Source organism: Mustela nivalis, assembly GCF_964662115.1.
Source record: "Mustela nivalis genome assembly, chromosome: 18".
Classification (NCBI taxonomy): Eukaryota; Metazoa; Chordata; class Mammalia; order Carnivora; family Mustelidae; genus Mustela; species Mustela nivalis.
This window is the reverse complement of record NC_139037.1, coordinates 51,984,254-52,009,542: the sequence shown is the minus strand read 5'-3', so window position 1 is coordinate 52,009,542 and position 25,289 is coordinate 51,984,254. Positions and strand designations below refer to the sequence as shown.

Here is a 25,289-nt window from a genome sequence, read left to right as displayed (position 1 = left end):
AGAGCCCTGCCTGGGGCTCCCTGCTCAGTGGGGAGTCTGCTTGTCTCTCTGTCTCTGGACCTCCCCTGACTTTGTGTTCATTCTCTCTCTCTCACACAAATAAGTAAGTAAAGTCTGTAGAAAAACTGATCTGTGTAAGGAAATGAAAAGAAAACATAGTTCAGGGGCGCCTGGGTGGCTCAGTGGGTTAAAGCCTCTGTCTTCAGCTCAGCTCATGATCTCAGGGTCCTGGGATAAAGCCCTGAATTGGGCTCCCTACTCACTTGGGGAGCCTGCTTCCCCTTCTCTCTCTGCCTGCCTCTCTGCCTATATGTGATCTCTGTCAAATAAATAAATAAAATCTTTTTAAAAAAAGGAAAAAGAAAAGAAAACATGGTTCAACTTTTTCAGAGGACATTTCATTTTGTTAGCCATGTAGGGAGAAAAAATTAGGAAACCCCAGACACTAAGGAAACCACAGAGCACATCAGTTTATACTACATTTCTGACTGATAAATATAAGGACTCAATCTCTGGGGTATGGTATAAGAAAAAATTGCTAAGAGGAAGAAAAGAACAACAACAACAACACACCAACCATGAATGGTGAAATGAAGAAAAAGATTGCAAAAAGAATTAAAAACATCTCTGTATCACAAGCTCAAGAGAGAGAAATAGAGGACACATTCTCATGATACATGGAGAACTACAAAGACTGAAGAAAAAGGTATAACAGAAAAAAATGAGGACAAGAACTCACTAGACACTTTGAAAAAGAGATTGGCCAACAGTTAGTGCCCACCTTTGTAGTAATAGAGAGAAGCACCACCAGCAACAAAGCAGATAAAAGTAGGACATGGTATGATCATGTATGAACCAGGAGCCAAACATCAAAATCACATAAGCTGCCAATATGGGGACAACGCAGAAACTGAAATTTTTCTTTTAGCTATAAATAAAAAACTGGATGATCAAATTTAAAGAGACGGAAGAAGAAACAACCCATGTGGTGATAAGCAATCAAATAAGCAGCATGGCAACAGACACATCTCACAGAATAATCGTTAACACGAAAGGCATTTGTCTCGGTTAGGGTTATGTTTCAATATCAAAAAAATCATGATTTAAACATACTACCTCTTGGATATCAAGCATGTATATGTGCAAATTCATACACACATATAAAAAAAAACCCACAAATACATGTATACAGGGAAACAACTGTTTTTACCCCAGGAGAGAGAAGACTGCTCCTCACAGAGTGAGGACCTCATGAAGATAGTGAAAAAGTAGTTCCACCTTCGCTCAACAAACAATTGTTCACATGAGACACCAATGCATGATTCTCAATACAAAAGCATAGGCTGATGCATCCCGGGACCCCAGAGACCAAGAAGGACACCTCTAGAAGGGTAACAGGAGCAATTTCACGTGGATCCCAGTGTGCCTTCCCCGGGCCAGCACAGTGTGCCACTAAGAGGGACCTGAAGGAACTACAATGGCTCCACAAAGAAAATGACAGCACAGAGTGGACATCCAGCATTCCCCAAAGGGCAAACCACTCTCTGGGTGGCCCAGTGAGAGCTCACCTCACGGGGATCCCTGGGGGAATCTGTGGTGCTGGACCACTGGGGATCCTATAGAACGGAGAAGGTGGGCAGCGCTTACAGCAACCAGTGCTCAGATCGTAGAGTTGCCGGACAAGAGAGTGCTCCAACTTGTTGTGGCAATGAATCAGAGATCCATGGGAATCTGCCCACTTGCAGAGAGGAGATGAACCTACCTGGCTAAGGAGATTTGTCAGCAGCTGTGACTGACTTGGGTGTCCAGCCAACGCTTTAAACTAGAACATTCTCTGTTCTCTGTCTGGTAGCTATGCAAGTTCTAAGTTACTTCCCATGGCTGAACCTAGCCTCCAATCCTGCTCCGCTAGAAGCCTGAACAGAGACCCTAGACAACCTCAGAGCCTCTCTAACAGGCCTCTGGGGAGAAAACCAAGCCAGCAGCAGGGACCAAGCATTGAGCATAACCTCTTACTCTGCATGAGCAGGGAGCCTCCTCAGTGAACCTGGGCAGCCTCTTAGCCCAGCCTATGGTCCTGCCCAGCAACAGAGAATGGCCTTCGGTCCCGCCACATGTTCAGCATCACCTCTGGCCCTGGCTGATCACAGAGTTGCCAGCATAGGTTTTGGAGGCACTCAGGAGTCCAAATATGTCGATGGACAGATGTCTAGCCCTCTGTGCTCATAGAGAATAAGTGTATATTCAAAATGATCGCACATGTTTTACAGTAGAAGTTGCTGAGGTCCGTGGGATACCTCTAGAAGGAATGCCAAACAGTTGGCTACATTCAGATGACTGCGAATAAAACCACAATTTCAAAGGATTCCAATGAAAATTGGCATCAGACAGATACTCTCACGTTTCAAATGCACACAGGGTATTTTTTTTTTAAACAGGGTTCAATATTCATTTTCAGAGATGATTCACCATGAAACATGACTTGTGGGCTACTTTTTATCATTAAAAAGAAAATCCAAATATTCACTAGCATCTGACATGTTCCTCTGCATACTGCATACAATGTATGTCCCACAGTTACTGAATCTGCTCTTAATGTATTCAATGCTCTAGATTCTATGGTTTAGAGCTAACACTATTTTCCTTGTACTGAAATAAATTATTTATTTTTTCATTTATTTATTTTGAAAGAAATGATGTAGATAAAGGAAGGTATAGTGAGCCCCTATTGGTAGAGCAGGGTTTGAATCTGGCTGCCCTACATAGGAACATGAGGCATACGGACAAAGGAGAAAGAGGCCCTTCTAGAAGGTGACCCAGGTTTGGATTCTCTTTCCTCCTGGACACTCAATGGTTCACGCAGCTGTCCTCACACAGAACAGCTTCCATGAAAGGACACTTTAAAGTCAACATTCCAGCCCACACCACACATATATAGCCTGAGTGGTTTCCAGGTTGACTACTCAGAAGTAGACACAAAGGTCAGGCATCCAAGGAACAATACAGGAAAGGCCCAACACACAGGAGTCCACATTCACACCTGGAGACCCAAGACTACACACCTGAGTATCTCACTACATTACCCACAGACTACTACCTTCCCTGAAGAACCCAACAATGAATGTGTTGCCAGATACAGGTTCTCAAGGTCTAGTCCCCAGACAGCCACCTGAGACTAGGTAAGAAAGGAAAGGTGGGGGGCTGCACCCCAGAGCTACTGACATGGTAGTGTAAGGTTAGCCATAGGGATCCAAGACTTATAAGTGCTCCCGGTGATTCTGACCCAGGCCAATCTGCACAACCTCTGCAGGAACTAAGTCACAGGTCAATCTGAGTTATCCCCACAGAAGTCCCTCTCAGGGGCGCCTGGGTGGCTCAGTGGGTTAAGCCCCTGCCTTTGGCTCAGGTCATGATCTCAGGGTGCTGGGATCAGGCCCCGCATCAAGTTCTCAGCTCAGCAGGGAGCCTGCTTCCTCCTGTCCCGCGCTCTCTCTCTCTCTCTCTCTCTCTCTCCCCCTGCCACTCTGCCTACTTGTAATCTCTGTCAGTCAAAAAAAAAAAAAAAAAAAAAAAAAAGAAGTCCCTCTCAGAAACCCCCTGTGCTTGTGATCACATTAGTGTTGGGGACACACACACACACACACACACACACACACAGGATTCCTTTTCCTTCTGAAGATACAGGTACCCACACATATGTATGTACACGTGCTTCTTCCTAGTTAGTTCTCTGACCCCAAAATCTGTCTTTAGCTTAATATAACACATTGCATTCTGTGCATATCAAAACCCTAAAACTCTGCTTGTGTTCTCTATGCTCACAGAACAACTGGAGAAACATACAGGATAAAATTTTATTGAGAGTCCCTGAGAATTCTCTGACTAGGCCATATCATTATATTTTTAGTGACTTTGTTCAATTAGCACTTGTTAGGTAGAAACCCTGGGCATTAGTTCAGTACAACAAAAAGAAACTAATATTTACAAAAACCATTCATGACAATTCTTACCAAAATCTTAGCAATAAAAAAGAAATTTTTTATGTACTGAAATAGAAAAATACACTCAAAACCATTCTGTGAGGTCAGCATACCCTGATACCAAAGTAGTATAAACAAAAGATAAAAGGCTGGTTTATCTCATGAATTTTCTGCTACTCTGGCTTTCTTTGGACATCCATCTACATGTACTAATAGAGTCAAAAGAAAAAACGAATCACACTGAAAATAACTGTCCCTCTCTAGAGATCCATCTGCCCCTGAATCCTTTCAGGTCTACTAACAAATACAGTCGACCACTGAATAACATGCTTTTCATAAGTAACAGTCCACTTACAACAGACAAGTTTATCTTAATAAATCTAGTGCACCACAGTAAATGTCTTTGCACTATGACTGCCTTAATATTTTATTTCCTCAAATTAATTCCTTTTTAAAAAATTTTTTTTAAAAGATTTTATTTATTTATTTGACAGAGAGAGCTCACAAGTAGACAGAGAGGCAGGCAGAGAGAGAGAAGAAAGAAGCAGACTCCCTGCTGAGCAGAGAGCCTGATGTGGGGCTTGATCCTAGGACCCTGGGATCATGACCTGAGACAAAAGCAGAGGCTTTAACCCACTGAGCCACCCAGGTGCCCCTCAAATTACTTCCTTATAAAACTATGGTATATACAGCAGACCACATACAAAGAATGGGAAGACTGATGACATGTTGCAATTAAACCATCAAACACCACAGATGAAAAGAGACTTTTGAAACAGCAAGGCAAATGCACTTCACCTTGTGCAAGAGCTCCTAGAAGAGCAGTAGTGGGATCCCAGCAGTCCCAACAAGAATGGGGCCAGCATAATGCACTCCGGTACTGAAAGATCAAAAAATACCACCAACAATACTTTACCCGGCAAAACTCTTTTCCGCAGACATAGAAATGAAGACATTCCCAAGTAAAGACCCCTCTACATTTACCAGTAGATCTATCCTACAAGAACTATTGAAGAAACATTCTCTAGATGAAATAAAAGGATTCTACCCAGAACCTGCAACCACACAAGAACACAAAGCTCTCCACTGAGCAGAAATATGTAGACAATTACACAAACCTGTAGTGTTGTAATGAGATACCAGTCACGTTTATTTCTGCTACAGAGCTTTGTTTTTGTTTTTGTTTGTTTAATACTTTGTTAAAGTATTAATACTTTGTTAAAGTATTAAAATCACAAATGTAGGTCATAAAGTATACAACATAAAAGAATTTGTAGTATCAAAGTGGGGGGGGTGCAGGGGTAGAGACAGGAAGAAGAATTCTTTATGGTATTGGTACTGAGTTTTAAACTGTTTTATAACAATGTTGTTTTAAGGAATCTCTAAGGTAATCACAAGGAAAATGCTCCCAGAAGACACAAAAGGCAATGAGAAAGGTACGAAGGCATATCATGGGTATTCATCTTACAATTACAGATAAAATCTATCTTTCATATTTCGTACCAAAACATGATACAGAAATATAAAATGTTTGAAAATTACTTTGAATTCAAAACAGTCTTTCTCTCATGCAGAGAGAATAAAAATTCACCCACAAAAACATGGTGAAATGAATTCTATGTTAATGACAACTCACCTAGAAACAGTACAACATTCACTGACCACTCACCAAGGAGAGAAAAAGTAGGGGCACACAGTATGTATGTGTGACATACAAACAAAGACAAAGACACACAAAATTCACTGGCAAAAAACATAAACAGCATTTTTTTGAGTTATGCTCACATGGTCTTAAAATATACTGAGCTGAAAATTCCCTTCCTATAACAACACACACAGGTAAGACCGAATCCACACTTAACAAATATGGTGGAATAAGCCAGACAGAAGAAACACTTTATTAGGAAATTACCAAATTAGAGTAAGACAAAACTCAACCCAAGAAATTCTAAATAAAACACTGATGTATGACAGAAAAGGAATACTTCCATATAACCATAATTTAAAACTGTGTCCACGTGCCCATGAATAACAAGCATTTGATTGGCATGTATTCACGAACTATAACATCGTAAAGAATTCTCATTAGGGCGCCTGGGTGGCTCAGTTGGTTAAGCTGCTGCCTTCCGCTCAGGTCATGATCTCAGGGTCCTGGGATCGAGGCCCGCATGGGGCTCTCTGCTCAGCAGGGAGCCTGCTTCCCTCCCTCTCTCTCTGCCTGCCTCTCTGTCTACTTGTGATCTCTCTCTGTCAAGTAAATAAATAAAATCTTTAAAAGAAAAAAAAAGAATTCTCATTAAAATCAATTATAAAAAGCTGTAAATAAAAATTTTATAAACACTTAAAAAAGCTTCAAAGAAATGTACTACGTTATTAATATATTTCCCCTCCTGCACAGAATGTAATCCTATAATCCATTCTGTAAGACAGAGGAAACAACCTCTTCATTTTTCAGTATATAAACACCATGGAAGTTGAAAAATATGCTGAGAGACACCTATATAAAATTAATATTTGGGGTTAAATTCTGATACATTCTGAGGAAAGTAGAAGAAAAAGCTCATGATTAATTTCCCAGAAATAACATTGCATTATTGAAAAAAAGGATTTCCCAAACATGGGGATTCAGGGGTACCTGTGGGGCTCAATTAGTTAAGCAGTTTCCTTCAGTTCAGGTCATGAGCTTAGGGTTCTGGATCCAGGACTCCCTGTTCAGCAGGGACGTTGCTTCTCCCTCTCCTTTTGCCCTTTCCCTACTCATTTTTTCTCTCTGTCTGTCAAACAAATAAAATTTTTAAACAAAATATATGGGAATCTTACTAATTGTCTAACTCACTACTTAAAAAGCACATGTGCATGTTGTATCAGGATATTTGATGTACAAAATATAGAGCTAAATCACATATAGAACTAATCAGAAAGTGAAAACACACATGACAAAGTCACGAGAAGTTCACAGAAGACAGAATCATGATGCAATTATTAACAAATGAGATAATAAATTAAACTTTCTTAAAGGCTACAAGTCCAAGCACTAAATGTGCTAGTTCCCCAGTAGTATTTGTTACGTAGGAATTCTAGGAAACAAAGAGAGACATTGCACTATTTGACTACTGAGGAACAGAACTCAGAGTGGAAATTTCTATAGGTTAAAAAAAAAAAAAGGAAATAAGAAAAAAGAACACTTGAAGGGAAAAAAAGCAGTATATTTTCTCATTTTAGAGCAGTGCTATGTTATCTGATGACGTTACTAAATCTCAGTTTTGTTTAAGACTAGTATTAAAGCCTCTAACATTAGAAAGTCAAGGCAGAGAACATTAGAAATCTGTCTCCAGTGGTCTGGAAATTTCTGCACCAAACCCCACTGTGCATGCATCAACCCTGACCTACTTGTCTCATGATGAACCAGAATTTGCAAAGGCTTTAGCCTAGTGGAAGAGCAGATACCCCTCTGAGAGAGACAGAGACATAAAACTGGGCATGTCTCCAACTGACATTCCTTCAAGGAGAGCTACTCAAACCACAGCTTAAGGTCTACCTCCCTCCTTAAGACTTGGACGTCCACTCTGTCACCTGCCTCACCCATTCCCACCCACCTGGATGGACAGCTACAGTCTCCTTTCTCTTCACATTCCCGAGCTTCTTCTCTTGCTCCAAAAGCATGATCAGGTCTGGCTTTGACAGAAGGAGACCTGTTTATGAGGAAAAAGGAAAATGACTATTGCTGCTGATTCTAACTTCCCATGAGTCTTGTGTTCAGTAGAGTAGAGATGATATTAGACAATTCTAGAAAATGGTTTCCCAAAAGCTGTTGCCCAACAGTCCATTTAGAACACATTGGAGGCATTTCCAATGTTCATATCCTGACCTCCACTTCCAAGTAGCAGACATGATAAGAAGGGTAAATTTCAGTCTCAGATGTGAGCATCACCATTCTATGACCCAATGTTGAGAACTGCCACTCCTCTTCACAAGCCATGATGTTACCTTGAGGAAGGAGAAGCTGACGCTGAAAAGGAAACATCATGAAGATTTCTCTCTCCATCCACAAACCCCTACTTTTTTCCCTTTCTGCCTTGATCTGTTATCCAGTCATCCCAAGAGAAATCTCCCAAGAGGCAGTCTTCACAGGAAGCAACAAAACACGGTGTGGGGCTTTGGAAACCTGAAAGGAAGTCTTCCTCACCCAAGAAATGGAGGTGTCCATAGTTCTCTAACATCACGTCCCTGTACAGTTGCTGCTGAGTGTGGGTCAGGCATCCCCACTCCTCCTCGGAGAATTCTATGGCCACATCCCTGAAGGTCAGCAGTTCCTGTAACAAATACCACAGTCACCAAGTGACCAGTGACAAACTGTGCCCCTAAGATGGTCCATAAGATGAAGAGAAAGTTAGTGTCACCAGCTAGAACCAGACCTGACCTTTTCATCTCTGTGATATGAGTGTGGGAAGAAAGCAAACCTAAGGGTCAGGGAGCTGCCTGGTTGAGACCTTTCACTCCCAGAAGTCAACTCTATCCACTACACAGAGGTGACAGCCCTCCTTGTCCAGTGCAAAGTGTTGGGATGTGGGAGAGGAACCAATGGTCAAGAAATTCTAAGACAAACCATAAGTGACTCATAATCTCACAAAACAAACTGAGGGTTGCTGGGGGGAAGGGGGTTGGGAGAAGGGGGGTGGGGTTATGGACAATGGGGAGGGTATGTGCTTTGGTGAGTGCTGTGAAGTGTGTAAACCTGGCGATTCACAGACCTGTATCCCTGGGGATAAAAATATATGTTTATAAAAAATTAAAAAAAAAAAGAAATTCTAGACATGTTTCTGATGTGAAATATTGGGGTTCTGGAGTGAATGATGAAGGAATTGTTGAGATGTCATGGTACAAACACTGTGGTCCTAACACAAGGGGAGAGGAAAGTTGTGAGCAGTGACTGGTTCTAAGCGTTCAGGTGGAGAGGGGGTGAGGGACAGCAGGAGGCTCTAAGGAATTTGGAAGCAAGTTTTCAGGACCCTCAGGGCCTCCCAGCTGATGTTTTGATGAGGCCACTCACTGTTTAGTAACACTTTAGTCAGGAGACCCTCCAGGTATTTATCAGAGAGCCACAAGCTTGAAGGATCATGGCCAAGCTACATTTAGGGAATAGAGTTCAAGGAAGTTTCCAAAGAAATTTTCATCTGTTAAAACGGAATTACAAGATCCTGGAGGTCTGGCTAGTGTCAAGCTAAGGCTGCTTTTTGCATCCAACAAAACATTAACCTTGAGGCAGTTATGAGTTCCCAAGGAATGTTCTACTCTGCCTTTCTTAGGTATTTATCAAGAGACTGGAAGCTGAAGGAAATTGAATTTTATCCACATCTCTTTTGACTTTGTTCTCCTCCTCAGAAACTATAAGCAAGGGGGAACCAGATAGTTCGTTCAGTTGGTTAAGGGTCTGCCTTCTGCTCAGGTCATGATCCCAGACTCCTGGGAAGGAATCCTCGGTTTGGCTCCCCACTCAGTGGGGATCTGCTTCTTTCTTTCCCTGTCCTCACTCATGTGCTCTGTCTCACAACTGAGAAAATGTGTAAAAGAAAGAAAGAAAGAACAAACCTACAAGCAAGCGAAATGAAAAGAAAGAAGTTGACACCTGAAATGCGATAGTTCCTGCATACTCCTCAGTATCCCATGTTCCTTACAAATGACAGGAGGGAAAATAGGATCATTTCAGGGGAGGATCCGGCAGACAGCACCAAGCCAATAAAAGAAGTTCCCATCAGCTGAATGGAAACAAACGTTATCAGTGCCTAATGCACATCAAAGGACACATCATCACTGGAGTTTCCACTGGACTGAAAACAGGAATTCAGAATATAAATCTGATTTTTGAAATACAGTAGATATACCTAAACAATTGAATCACTGTAAGATTTGTAGAGGCTGCTTTTACGCAAGCAGGCTTGAGCAAAGGAGTGGAGGAAGGGCCCCAGTGTCCCCTTGGCTGAGTCCAGACAGGCCCAGCAGGGGACCCACCGCAAAACTACCAAGACCCTAAGGAACCAATGGGCTTCTGACAACCAGGTACAGTGAGCAGAAAGGAACAAGTTCCTGGTTCCCCAGAACTCCTCACCTTCCTTCCCCCTTTAAGGAACAACACCCCCAAGCCCCTTGCAGACAGGCTCTCCTGTGCCCTCCTCCTTCTCATCTCTTCAGTCTTCAGGAAACTCCCACCACCTTTGTCCTGCCTCAGGGGAATTCTGGCAGCGCTGCGGGACAGGCTTCCATCCGATCATAGACCCATGTCTGGGGCACCAAGCGACTGACAGAGACACTACACTGAGATAGCATAGCGTCCCTGTGCTAGTAATACCTAGCTTACTCCTTTCTTTTAATTTTTAAGATTTATTTTTATTTTTGTCTTCTTTAAAGATTCTATTTATAGGGGCACCTGGGTGGCTCAGTCAGTGGGCATCAGCCTTCTGCTCAGGCCAAGACACAAGGTCCTGAGAATGCCTCCTAAATTGAGGCCCAGGGGTGTGTTTTTACTCAGTGGGGAGCCTTCTACCTCTGACCATAACACAGCCTATTTGTGTTCTCACTCTTTTTCTTACAAATAAATAAAATTTTTTACAAAGATTGTATTTATTTCAAAGAGAGCAAGTGAGAGAGCACAAGCAGGCAGAACAGAAGTAGAGGGAGAAGCAGGATCTCTGTCCACCTGGGAGCCTGATGTGGGGCTGGACCCCAGGACCCTGAGATCATGACCTAAGCTGGAGGCAGAGGCTTAACCCACTGAGGCATCCAGGTGGGCACAATAAATAAAATTTTGAAAAACACCCACAAAACTATAGTTTTTATTTCAAAAGGAGCAAGAGAGAGACCACAAACAGGCGTAAGCAGAGGGAGAGGAAGAAGCAGGATCCCTGCCCACCTGGGAACCTGATGTGGGTCTGGAACTCAAGTCCCCAGGATCAGGACCTGACGTTGAGGTAGAAATCAGACTCTTAACCAACTGAACCACCTTAGGTCCCCAAGACTGATTTATATTTTAGAGGAGATGGAGAAGGGCAGGAGAGGGAGAAAGAGAATGTCAAGGGGACTCATCTCTGGGCACAGAGCCTGAAGTGGAGATACCAGACCAGACCAGGACCCTGAGATCCTGACCTGAGTGGCAATCAACAGTCCAACCTTAGTTGACTGAGCCCCCAGGCACCTTCCTCTAGTGCATTTCTTTAAAAAAGATTTTATTTATTTATTGGACAGAGAGAGAGATCACAAGCAGGCAGAGAGGCAGGCAGAGAGAGGAGGAAGCAGGCTCCCCGCTGAGCAGAGAGCCGATGCAGGGCTCGATCCCAGCACCCTGGGATCATGACCTGAGCTGAAGGCAGAGGCTTAACCCACTGAGCCACCCAGGTGCCCCTCATCTAGTGCATTTTAAGTAGAATATCTCTTTCAAGTGCTAAAGATGGAGATACACACACCCATTTTTAGAATAAAAACTTTCCAAGTTTTTCTGGACTCATAGCCACCGAGCTTATGTCCACATTTCCTTACTCCCAGGCTGCACACAGCTGATCGAGAATCCCGAGAGCCCGAATGAGAAATGATTTCCCCCACTGACATCCCAGGACCAGACCTCATCAGCCACAGGAATCTCGGACTCGACACCTTCCCCTCTGGATCTGCCACCAATGGAATATTGTCACTCCTAGTGGGACTTTAATTCAAAGCGACAATGACTGATGCCCTATCAAAGTCAGGTTGGGGACAAGACAGAAGGCTCTGGGACATAGAGAAGCATTCTAAAGACCTGTGAGTTATCACTTCTGACCAGATCTTAAAAACAGGTGAACACAGAAGCAAGAAGCACCCGGAGTCAAGGCATCCACATCTGCAGCTTCTAAACGCGAGGGTCTGCGGAGAAACAGAAGACACGGCTCTGCGAGGACACCAGGCTCACCTGAGAACCAGCCATTTCTGCTTTTGCCTCCACCTCTAGATTTCGTCCTCAAGAGGGATCTGTGGGAAATCACAGCTGCATCAGGAGAAAATGCCCTGAAATCCAGCAACAGAGCTCCTTGTCCTCACACTGCTCGCCCACGGGCAGGACTCGGAGATGCAGAAAAGGCCCAACTTCCCAGTCCTCTGTGTCCGGAGCAGCTCAGAAACTGTGAGCTCCCATGAGGACACCCATCCCTGCATTTTCCTCACCTGCTTTGTGGGGAGGGAGGGGTCTCCTGCCACCGCCACTCACAGCTTCAGCGTCAGCATAGGAACTGCAGGCTGCAGGGCCCCTACCCTCCCAGACTCACGGAGCAGAGACTCTGCCACCTCTCCAGGACCAAAGCTGAAAAACTACTCTCAGAAAACCACCAAATCCCTCAGGCTCCCCCCCCCCCCACTGAGAATCACCTGAGCACTTAATTAACAAAACAGTGTTGTTTTAGGCCAAACCAACTGACAGAGAAGATCCTTTCTGAAACTCCACAGGTGACCTTGCTGGGAAGGAACTGAGGAGGTGACCAGTCCAAGCAGGGGAACCAAGGCTGGGGCTGGGAGCAGAGATTGAGCCCTGCCTTCTTCACCATCAGAGTTTCTGAAGACTGGTTCCTTCTCTCTCTTTCTGCTACAGAGGGAGACCACTGAGAGACTGAACTTTCCTGTATAAATGCAAATGTCTCTTTCAAAGTAAACACAGGATTTCAGTTTTTCCTTTATCTTATTTTGCTTCAAAATAACCGATCAAAAATAATGTTCAGTCCAAGGAGACATATTTTTGGGTAACAAAATATTCTCCTTCAGTAGGTAAGTGTTTCTGTACATAAGTACCTACCACACAGTCTTCCACACTGCATGTTCTTTTTACCCTCGGATCAGCGATATGAGAATTCTAATTCTCAGCATTCTCGGGAAAATTGAATGTTATCCTTTTTCTTTATTTTAGCCATTCCAGAAAACACGGAGTGGTTTCTCACTGTAAAGTTTGCAGTCTTCTTAAAACAGCTGTCTTGGTGACTGAAATGAAAACCAATTGAAAAGTATCAGGATGAACAAAGAAAAAAGCAATTAATGCTTCAGTGAGACTCCTTTTCTAAAAAAGGAACCTTTCCCTTCTTTACAGACCTCTTCTCCTCACTTCTCAGCCCTTTCTTTCAGGAATCTGGTTCTAAGAATATAAGTGAGTTTTGGTGTGTGAGGTGCAGAGCTGATGACCAAGAAAAAATTCTTTAGACATTTTTGGTGCAAAATGGTGGATTATTGAGGCACAGGGACAGGATCCTAGGCAGAAAGAGCTGCTGCCCTGGGACTGTGAGGAGTGGTTCATTATATACTCGCCAGTTGGGAGGGGGTCAGGGATGGTGTAAGTCTCTAAGGAGTTTTGGAAGCCAGGTTTCCAGAACAGTGAGGAGCTAGGTATTATTGGGGAAAAGGTTATTCATTATTGGTAATAAAACCTTTGACGTGAGACCCTTTAGATGTATGTCAGTGGGCCGTATGCTTGGGAATGATTGTCAACACATATCTTGGAGCGTTTAGAGATAACGTTTACAAGCAATAGTTACAGTAGACTTCCAGGATCCTGGTTGGGGGTAGGGGTCTGTCAGGCTAGGATTGCCGTTTGCCGTTAGCAAAGCCTGAACGTGGAGTTTGTTGAGTCCCTAGAGGAGAGTCACTCTGACGGTATGAAGGGCTTGTCAGTGGATAAGGAAATTGAGTAATTTTTCTTCTGCCTCTGCTTCCCACATCAGTGAGACTCCATTTCCAAATACGTAACCTTTTCCTTCTCCACAGACCTCTTCTCCTCACTTCTCAGCCCTTTGATTCAGGAACCTGGTTCCACCCCGATGACATGATGAACAGGGCTGGCAGCACAGACACAATTCCTCTGGAAATGGGACATAATCCCAGATTTCCCTACAAACCCCTAGCCCTTTCCCCAGGTGGGCTCCAAGTTTGAAGGCCCCACCTGCTGAGGCCTCCATGGCTGGCAAAGCAATGAAGCTCTGGCTGCCCTTGATCCCCAGCTGTCTGCATGTTCTGTTCTGGGTGTGAAGCATGGAGGTCAGTTCACACAACAGAATGAATGTGAGGAGAGGAAAATTTGTTTTTCCTGCGCTGTTCTCAATTCTTCGGCTGGTCTAAGACTTAAAATGATGTAAGAGTAGAGAAAACAATTTCAGTAGAGAAAACGATTAAGTTCTTAATTATGGAAACAAGAAAGACATGAGACGCAAAGACAGGTGTTTGAAGCTTCTGTGTCACGGTGACTTAAGAAGGAGGTAGGATTTCGAATTTCCAAAGAGGGGATTATATTCAGAGAAAGGAAAGATGAAATATTTATCAATATTTATCAATGTTTGTCCTCCAGGTAGACAACTCATTATTTTTTTTTCAATTTTATTTTTTTTCCCAATGTTCCAACATTGTTTATGCACCACACCCAGTGCTCCATGCAGTATGTACCCTCCTTAATACCCCCCACCAGGCTCACCCAACCCCCCACCCCATCCCCTCCATAACCTTCAGTTTCTTTCTCAAAGACAATAGTCTCTCATGCTTCATCTTCCCCTCTAAGTTGCCCCAATTCAATTCTCCTCTCCTTCTCCTAATGTCCTCCCTGTTATTCCTTATGCTCCAAGTAAATGAAACCATACGATAACTGACTCTCTCCGCTTGACTTAATTTCACTCAGCATTCTCTCCTCCAGTCCCATCCATGTTGATAGAAAAGCTGGGTATTCATCCTTTCTGATGAAGGCATAATATTCTATTGTATATATGGACCATATCTTCCTTATCCATTCATCTGTTGAAGGGCATCTTGGCTCTTTGCACACTTTCATGACTGTGGCCATTACTGCTATGGACACTGGGGTACAGATGGCCCTTCTTTTTACTACATCTGTATCTTTGGAGTAAATACCCAGGAGTGCAATTGCAGGATCATAGGGTAGCTCTATTTTTAATTTCTCAAGGAATCTCCAGACTGTTTTCTAACGTAGTTGCACCAACTTTCATTCCCACCAACAGTGTAAAAAGGCCCCCCTTTCTCCACATCCTCTCCAACACTTGGTGTTTCCTGTCTTGTTAATTTTGGGCATTCTAACTGGTGTAAGGTGGTATCTTAATGTGGTTTTGATTTGAATCTCCCTGTTGGCTAATGATGTTGAACCTTTTTTCATGTGTCTGTTATAGGTAGGCAACTGTTTGTGATATAAACTGTTCATCTCTGGTATCTATGCAGGAAAGAACATTAGGGCTTGATACCCATGGCAAGGAAAGCATTCTTGAGATGTCAATGGTGCAAAAGGTGATTTTATGAAAGCATGGGGACAGGACCCAGGGGAAGAAAGACCACACTCTGTCATGAGGCGTGGCCCATTATATACTTTCAAGCTGGATGGGGTTTGGGATAGCACAAGAATCTAAGGAATTTTGGAAGCAAGGTATCCAGGACCTTGAGGGGCCTATCGGTTCTTGGGAAAAGGTCATTAATTGCCAACCAAAAATCTTTAGTCAGGGAACCCTTCTGATGTCTACCAGCTGGCCATCTGCTTGGAGGATGATTACCAATAGGTAGCTAGGGGGTTTGAGAGAAAGGGGAAGTTTCCAAAGGAAATGTTTTATGTTAAAGTAGACTTTCAGGATCCTGGTGGGGGTTGGGGAGTTAAGGTCAGGACTGTCTTTTCCCGTTAGCAACCTATTAACATCATGGCAGTTGAGTCCTTGGAGAAATGTCACTCTGCCTGTTTCAAGGATATGTCAATGACCTGTAGGTATAAGGATATTAGTAGTTTTTCTTCTGCCTTTGTTTCCCACATCATGATCAGTTCTCTTCCTAATAAAGGTCCTCCATCTAATTGATTCTTGAATACACACACACATATAACTCGGCATCATAGCAGAAGATAATAATGCCATTTGTATTAGAGGACAAACCTTGAAGACAGATTTCTAACTTTTTTTTTTTTTTTAAGATTTTATTTATCTATTTGACAGAGTTCACAAGTAGGCAGAGAGGCAGTCAGGGAGAGGAAGGGAAGCAGACTCCCTGCTGGGCAGAGAGCCAGATGCTGAGCTGAATCCCAGGTCCCTGGGGTCATGACCTGGGCCAAAGGTGCAGGCTTAACCCACTGAGCCAACCAGGCACCCCTCAAAATAACAGATTTAAGCAAAACATATTTGAGTACAATTAACCCATCAGCAAGATAATTGGTAGTAAAATCATGCCAAATACAACATTTAAAATTACATCTCAGCAAGAAAGTTTCAGCAAACACTATGATCAGCAGTCAACATTGAGAGCATTTTCGTGAAAGTGAGTCTGGGACTAGGGGCCCAGTCCGGGTTCTTCCCGTTCACTACACACAGGATGCCTGAGCGGGGACCCAGAGAAACAGGTAAAGGTGGAAACAAGACAAGGACAGTAGAAGGCTAGAACTGTTATTATTCATGGGCGACGTGATTACATACCTGAAACAGCAGAGTTTGTATTTCGAGTGTTAGACTAACAAGAGAATTGAGAATGTCAGTGAGGGAGAACTTCCCCTATCCTGTGTTCCCTCTCACTGGCCTTAAGAATCAAATTGACACGAAACAGGTGTACATCCGTGGAACTCAGACATGCAAGTCCAAAGACAACTAGGCACCACGAAGCTTACTTGAGCTAAGGAGAGGGGCAGGGAAGAAGACTCCTTGGCAAGGTGAAAGAGAAGCTTGGAAAAACAAGATTGTTCCATCAGGCAGATGAGGGGCCTCGGTTAACACCTGTCTTCCTGCAGCAGGCTGATCTTTCTGATGTGTGTTAGGCAGTTACATGGGAAGCAGAGGGCCCTTCCTGCATCTGCTGGGTTTTTATTACTTTTAGCTCAGAACAACTTTTATGTGCCACTTTTGGGGGCAGCCTGCTTTGTGTCCCTACAAGAACACAGAGCAAATCCTTAACACAGTGACATCAGTCTTTCTGCTTTACTAGCAGTAATTAAAAAATAATGCAAACAAAAATCGAACGGGTTGCATTTCCCATCAGCAAATACACTGTGACTCTTTCTTATGAAGCATTTCCAGATTTGCACAATGGAGAACGTAACATTAAACATATCAGATGGTCTGGTTAAATTAGTTTTTGACTTAATGTAAGAGATCATCAATATCCTTAGTATTATGAGTTGAACTGTGCTTTTTCTCAGAGAAGATATTGTTAAGTCCTAACCCACACCCCCTTTGCCCCTGGCTTCCTCAGTGTGATCTTACTGGAAGTGGGGTCATCGCTGATATAATGAGTTAAGATGAGGTTATCCTGCGGTAGAACAGGGCTCTAATTCAATATGACAGGTGTCCCTATATAAAGACATGCATCTTGTGAAGATGAAGGACTGGAGTGATGCACCACAAGCCAGGGAAAGTCAAACACTGCCCACCAAGACCAGAAGCTAGAGGAGGGGATGCCTGGGTGGCTCAGTTGGTTAAGCTGCTGCCTTTAGCTCAGGTCCTGATCCCAGGGTCATGGGATTGAGTCCCCAATCGGGCTCATTGCTTGGCAGGGTGCCTGCTTCTCTCGCTGCCTCTGCCTGCCTCTCTGCCTGCTTGTGTGTACTCTCTCTCTCTGGCATATAAATAAAATCTTAAAAAAAAAAAAAAAGCTAGAAGAACCAAGGAAAGATTTTTTTTCCCGACAGGCTTCAGAGGGAACAGGGCCTTGCAGACACCTTCCACACTCAGGACTAGGAATCAATACATTTGTTTTTATTTTATTTTGGCTTCTCTTTCTTTCTTTCTTTCTTTTTTTTTAACATTTCTGTTTTAGGCCACCCTATTTGTGGTATTTTTTTTTTTTTTTAAGATTTTATTTATTTGCGAGAGAGAGAGAGAGAATGCACACAAGCAGGCTCTCTACTGAGCAGGAGCCTCTTGTGGGACTTGATCCCAGGACCCTGAGATCATGACCTGAGCTGAAGGCAGATGCTTAACAACTGGGCCACCCAGGCATCCCTATTTGTGGTACTTTGTTAAAGCAGCACTAGGACTCCTGTATGTTAAGCAAGTGCACAATGAAATAGTGTAAAATTATTTACCAGATACTAAGAGTCTTTTCAATATATAATTATTATAAAACCCTTGAGAACTCATCTGTGATACAATTTAAAGGAAAAACACTGGATATTTAAAAAAAAAAATTGGAATCAAATTTAAATGAAACTTGAGGATACAAAGACAGGAAAAACAAAACAAAACAAAATAAACCCATAACCAAAAAACCAAAAAACCAAAAAAAAAAAAAAAACCCTCAAAAAACAAAACCCCCCAAAACCCTTGTATGGGGAATACTCTTTCCAGTGGGGCACTGGGGCCATACACATGCCACTAAAAGAGGACTTTGGGTGCCTCCATTTTGACCTCAATCTTTCTGGTTGGGTTCTTTCCAGTTCAAGTCTCAGCTCACATGGAAGATCCTGAGAGCAAATCATCCTGAGGGAAAATGAATCCACCCCCTCAAGGAAAGAATGGCCCTGAGCCAGCCAGTCCCCACCAATGATTGACTCACAGACGCCATCACTTAGACTTCCACTGCCTACCTGCACTACTACTCATCCACCCACCTTTGCCCTACATTTTCCTTAGAAACTTGGCAGTATTTTCAATAGTTTGGAGAACAGTCTTTGAGAGGCTACTCTGATGTCTTCCCACTGTCCGCCTCCCTGAAGCAAATCCTTTTTTTCTTTCACCACCACTGGTTTCTCTGCCTTTGAGTTTTGTCAGCGGGAATGGCAGAACCTGGCTTGTTTAGGATCCCAAAAGATGCGGATCCCAGCCCTCCGCTGTGATGTGGGAAATCGAGGCAGAAGATAACTTATTAAATGCTCTTACTGACTACAGCCCAATGGTAAGTCCTTCAAACAGGCAGTGACATTCCTCTAGGAACTCAGCTGCCTTGATGTTCATACTTTGATAAGGGCAAAAGGCAATCCCAGCCCAACCCCCTGAATCCTGCACGTCTACTTTAACACATAAAAACTCCTTTAGAATTTTCCTGTAGCTCTAACCTAGTCCCCCCCACCCCCACCCCGCCAAGATATGTGTTAACAATCATCCTCCAAGCATATGACCCACTGATATACACTGGAAGAGTCTCATGACCAAGGTTTTATTAGATGGTAATAAATGACCTTACCCTAACAGCTAGCCCCCTCAAGATCCTGGAAACCTTGTTCCCGAAATTCCTTAGAGACTTACGCTATCCCTAACCCTCTCCCAACTTGAAAGTATACAATGGGCCACCGCTCATGACCCCAGTGCAAAGGTCCTGCCCAAAGGTCCTGTCCCGGTGCTGTAATAAAATCACCTTTTTGCACTAAGACGTCTCAAGAATTATTTCTTGGCCGTCACTTCAGGCCCTAACATCTTTCTTACATCAAGCTGCCGCTGCACAGCTGCCCCCGAGCCACAGCACGACTAGCACATCCCCCTCCTGGGATGAGCCTAGGGATGGAACAAACACGACTTGTCACGGGACACGAGCCTGTCACCTTCTGCAGGGGTAGCAACAGTGAGCAGAAGCCCAGGCGAAAGAGGCCCTTCGTGATGCTGTGGGGGTGGCGCCTCAAGACAGGGTGAGGTGCACAGAAGCCCCGGACCAGGGAGGACACCGGGCAGGGGGGCGGCCGCTGGCGGGACGGCGCCCCCGCGAGTGGCATCCGGCCACTAGTGGGGCTTTCATACGGCACCGGGTGCGTGAGGAAGGTGGGCCAAGGGTACCAAGCAGAGAAACGAAGAGGCAGGTGGTGTCCCCACGCCAGAGCTGGAGAGGGACCAGGGGTGGCCTCCTCAGGATTTTACCGGCAACGGAGGCGAGACCCAGCCCTCCGATCGTGTCGCAGCGACGTCCGGGCTCATGACTGGAGAACACAGGGGCCATTAGGATCCTACCACCCCCACACCCATGTACGGACCTTGGCCCACTGAGTGCCGCCGCGCTACAGCTTGAAGCGGAAACAAAGTGACCTTCTACAGGGAGACCGCCAGGGCTCCAGAACCGCTTCCGGGTCTGCCGGAAATACGCCATGGCGGTGCTGGGAGTGGAAAAGGGCGGGTCCGCGGCGGTCGCGGGGGCGGGGGCGGGGGCGGGGGCGGGGTCTACGAGTGAGCTGGGAGTGGGCTTCCGGTGCGCCCTGCCCTATCTGCCAGGCTGAACTTGGTCTTCTGGTTTGGGTTCGTTTGTGTTCCTCCGGCATCACGCGGAGCCCCTAGCAATCCCTCCTGATTATTCTACAGTAAACGTTTCCAACCGTTCAGGGTAAAAGCTTACTGTGCTGTGGACACTTAGGCCGGAAGCTGAGATGTTTTCCTCTTAGGAGGCCGGAAAGGTTTGAGTCTGAAGCTGCCTCTGCTAACAGGTGGAGACGAGAGGGGGCGCTGGGACCTCGGCGGGGATCTGTGCCGACTGTGGCTGCACCCCGGACCTGTACCTGCAGCCCAGACAGGGAGAATGGCTTATTTAGGTGATGGAAGACTGGAGCTGTCTGTCCAGGGTACACGAGCTGGAAGGGTCAGGCATACCGCACCTGTGCAGAACGTGCAGCTTTGTACCCACTTCCACCAGAACACAGCTTCCGTTCTTCACCCCCCCCCCCCCCCCCCCCGCAGGACGGCTGAGCAACCAGAGAATTCAGGTCCAGCAGCTTTCAAGGAACAAGGATGGGTGGGTGGGTGGACAGGAATTTGATGGTTTAGGTCACCATTCTATTGCTTTAAACCATGAAATAGGGGCAACTGGGTGGCTAAGTGGGTTGAGTGTGGGACTTCTATTTCAGCTCAGGTCGTGATCTCATGGGTCCTAAGATCGAGCCCCTCTTAGGGCTCGTTCCTCAGCGGGGAGTCTGCTTGATATTCTCTGCCTCTGTCCCTCCCTCAACACACACAGGCTCTCTCTAAAATAAGTGAAGAAATCTTTTTTAAAAAAACAGTTTAGGGATGTCTGGGTGGCTCAGATGGTTAAGCCATCTTCGGCTCAGGTTCTGATCCCAGACTCGGGCTCACTGCTGGTCAGGCAGCTTGCTTCTCTCTCTGCCTCTGCCTGCTTGTGCTCTCTCTCTCTCTTTCTCTGACAAATAAATAAATAAAAGAATTTTTAAAAAATCAATTTAAAAAAACCCTTGAAAATAGGTACTAGTTACTTTGTTCATCTATCTTCAGTGTGTTGATCTATATATTATATGCTGGAGGTGAGCCATAAATCCATGTCTCTTGAAATAGTTGGATTATATCTACTTTTTTTTCTGTTCGGTGAATTTTTTTTTGCCCTACTGTAATCCCACATTGATAGATGTTTTGTTACAGCACCCAAAGTCCAGGTTCCCATGGCTCAAAAGACCAATATCCAAGAGACAAGACATGAATTTCTGTTTTGTTTTGTTTTTAAAGTATGATCCACACCCAGCATGGGGGGCAGTGTGGGGCTTGAACTCAAGGCCCTGCTATCAGGACCTGAGCTATGATCAAGAGTTGGAGACTTACCTGGCTGAGCTACCCAGGTGCTCCCCAAGAGATGAGTAATGACTGGGAAGGAATTTGGGCTTGATTCAGGAGTCTGGCCACCTGGAGAGAAGGCAGACTCTGATGACACCAGCTACAGATGTTATCTCAGTGCTTAGAATTTGTACAAGGGGGTCTGATTCCTTATGCCCCAGGGGTTGTGCAAGGGTGTCAGGGGTCTGGTTCCTTAGTACCTAGAGATTACACAGTGGGTCTGGGTTTTTTTTTTTTTTTTTTTAAAGATTTTATTTATTTATTTGACAGAGAGAGATCACAAGCAGGCAGAGAGGCAGGCAGAGAGAGAGGAGGAAGCAGGCTCCCTGCTGAGCAGAGAGCCCGACTCGGGGCTCGATCCCAGGACCCTGGGATCATGACCTGAGCCGAAGGCAGCGGCTTAACCCACTGAGCCACCCAGGCGCCCCTGGGTCTGGGTTTTGTTTGGTGAAGCGCAGAGGTGCTCTGCTGTTTCTAGGAAAGAATGTATGACCTATAGATATTCAAAGATAAGATAATCAATCACAGAGGCTAAGAGTATTTGCTATAGTTTAAAGACTTCTAGATTGATTGGAGGGGCCAAGGCAGCTTCACTATGTGTGTGTTCAAGTGGAATAAAGAGTATTTCTTAGGCGCAACTGGCTGGCTCAGTGTGTAGAGCGTGCAACTCTTGGTTTCAGGGTCATGATTTTGAGCCCCACATTGGGTATAGAGCTTACTTAAAAAAACCAAAACACATCGTTTAACAAAAGTGTAAGAAGAAACAGTATTTAAATACAAATATTTTATTGTAGAGAACTATCATAAGCTATTTCAGCAAAGATAAAAACTAATGAGTCTGTGATTCATCCCAATCATCACAGGGAAACATGTGCCAAATAACACCAATCCTAGGATGCCAGCATTCCCCTGAAAGGAAACCAGGTTTTAAAATCTTTCACAAGTTTCAAATTTCTCACTTGTTTCAAAATATTTCATAAGATTTCCTGACAATCTGGTGAGATATTGCCATGTTGATTATCTTTAAAATGACCAGCTCTCAGGGTGCCTGGGTGGCTCAGTGGTTTAAAGCTTCTGCCTTCAGCTCAGGTCATGATCTTGGGGTCCTGGGATTGAGCTCCATATCGGGGTCTCTGCTCGGCAAGGAGCCTGCTTCCCCCCACATCTCTGCCTGCCTCTCTGTCTACTTGTAATCTTTCTCTGTCAAATAAATAAAATATTTTTTTTAAATGATCAACTCTCCTCAAACAATGAAAACATATGAAGAAGGTACAAAAGCATGAAAAGAGTTGGAACATATATTGCAAACTGATGGAGAAGTGGTCCCAAATTTTTTTTTTTTAAACATTTATTATGGGGCGCCTGGGTTGCTCAGTGGGTTAAGCTGCTGCCTTCAGCTCAGGTCATGATCTCAGGGTTCTGATCGAGTCTTGCATCAGCTTCTCTGCTCAGCGGGCAGCCTGCTTCCTCCCCGTCTCTGCCTGCCTTTCTGCCTACTTGTGATCTTTGTCAAATAAATAAAATTTAAAAAAATTATTATTGAAGTTCAGTGGACATACAATGTTATATTAATTTCAGGTGTACAGCATAGTGATTTGAAAATTCTATATGTTGCTCAGTGCTCACCATGATAAATTTACTCACCATACAATGTTAATTACAGTATTATTGGCTATGTTTCCCATATTGACTTATTTATTTTATAACTGGGAGTTTGTATGTGTTATTCCTCTTCACCTCTTTCACCCATCACCCCACCATTTCTCTCTGGCAAGCGCCCATTTGTTCTCTGCATTTAAGAGTTCTGTTTTTTTGTGTTTGTTTTGTTTTTTAGACTCCACATATAAATGAAATCCTATGGTGTTTGTGTTTCTCTGACTTACTTCACTTTGCATACTGCCTAGGTCTGAGTCTTTATTTTCATTTTAGCAGTCTCTGTATCCAACAAAGGGCTTGAACTCACATCCCCAAGATCAAGAGTTGCATGCTCCACTGAGCCAGACAGGTGCCCCAATCTTGATTTTTCTTAAAAAAAAAAAAAAGATTTTATTTATTTATTTGACAGAGAGAGATCACTAGTAGGCACAGAGGCAGGCAGAGAGAGGGGGGAAGCAGGCTCCCCACCCAGCAGAGAGGCAGATGTGAGGCTAGATCCCAGGACCCTGAGATCCTGACCTGAGCTGAAGGCAGAGGCTTTAACCCACTGAGCCATCCAGGTGCCCAATCTTGATTCTTAATAGCAAAAATCTTTCCCATCTGAGAACTGCTACCAAAGCCACATCCTAATACTTTGAAAACTTCAGTGTTCATAGATATAAGGTATAGTTGAATTTGACAAGTACTTATGCCTGTAGAGTTTTCAATATGGTCATCTAGGACAGTACATCTCAAAATCCCTGATGATAGCCACATGATACAATTCCATCAGAATCTCCGATATATTTTTTGAAACTCCCAGGTAATTCTAAAGGACTGCCCTGTCTGAGAAATCACATGTAGGGTGTCTTTTTTTTTTTTTTTTAAGATTTTATTTATTTTTTTGACAGAGAGATCACAAGTGGGCAGAGACGGGGGGGGGGCAGGATCCCTGCTGAGCAGAAAGCACAACCAGGGGCTTGATCCCAGGACCGTGGGATCATGACCTGAGTAGAAGGCAGATACTTAACCGACTGAACAACCCAGATGCCAGATGGTTGCAACTTTAATGTAATTTTTTTTACTTTGGAGTCAGTTTAGCAAAGAACATACAGAGAATTCCCATCTTCCACTCAGTCTGTTTCCCCTCTTGTTAACATCTTAGGTTACCATAGTACATTCTGGAAAACTAAGAAACCAACACTGACACCACATTAGAAATTGTAGACTTTATTCTTATTTCATCAGTTTTAACTGATGTCTTTAACAAATGTCTTTTTTCCTCCCTCTTCCAGGATCCAATCCAAAATACCACATTACATGTAGCCCACATGTGTCTCCCACCTCCTCTTCTCTCTGTCAGATTCTGTCAGATTCTCTGTCTCCTCAGTTTTTATGAACATGATAGGTGTGTGGAGGACTGGCCAGGTACTTTCTAGTACCTGGGTTTGTCTGATTCGATAGTGTTTATAGATTTTTTTCTCCCTTTTTAAAATTAACATATAATGTGTTATTTGTTTCAGGGGTACAGGTCTGTGATTTCTCAGTCTTACACAACTCATAGCACTCATTTTTGGACCTCCCCTTCAAATCACTATGTTCGTACCTTTGGGGTAAATAGCCAGTAGTGTGATTGCTGGGTGGTAGGGTAGATCTATTTGGAACTTTTTGAGGAACCTCCACACTGTTTTCCAGAGTGGCTGCACCACCTTGCATTCCCACCAACAGTGTAGGAGGGTTCCCCTTTCTCCACATTCTCTGCCAACACCTGTTGTTTCCTGATTTGTAAATTTTAGCCATTCTGACGAATGTGAGGTGGGATATCACTGTGGTTTTGATTAGTATTTCCCTGATGCCAAGTGGTTGAGCACTTTTTCATGTGTCTATTGGCTGTTTGGCTGTCTTCTTCTTCTTCTTCTTTTTTTTTTTTTTTAAGATTTTATTTATTCATTTTACAGAGAGAGATTACAAGTAGGCAGAGCAGCAGATAGACAGAGGGGGGGAAGCAGAGAGCCCGACATGGGCCTCAATCCCAGGACCCTGAGATCATGGCCTGAGTCAAAGGCAGAGGCCCAACCCACTGAGCCACCCAGGTGGCCTGGATGTCTTTTTTGCAGAAGTGTCTGTTCATGTCTTCTGCCCATTTATTTATTGGATATTTTGTCCTTTGGGT

General features: G+C 44.1%; 1 protein-coding gene across 9 annotated transcripts in view; it reads right to left on the bottom strand.

Annotated features, from left to right (window-relative positions):
- Positions 1-20,000, bottom strand: part of LOC309852740 (uncharacterized protein) — a 32,548-nt gene extending 12,548 nt beyond the window's left edge. For 2 of the 9 annotated variants that reach the window (XM_082709933.1, XM_082709931.1), the window contains exons 1-5: positions 19,793-20,000; positions 12,790-12,971; positions 11,917-11,975; positions 8,167-8,293; positions 7,577-7,672 (exon numbers count right to left, since the gene is read on the bottom strand). In XM_082709933.1, coding sequence (XP_082566059.1) covers positions 7,577-7,672; positions 8,167-8,240 — 170 coding nt within the window. In that variant the 5' untranslated portion in view covers positions 8,241-8,293; positions 11,917-11,975; positions 12,790-12,971; positions 19,793-20,000. The other 7 variants (XM_082709934.1, XM_082709932.1, XM_082709936.1 and 4 more) reach the window with 5 other exon arrangements.
- Positions 20,001-25,289: the final 5,289 nt, after the last annotated feature.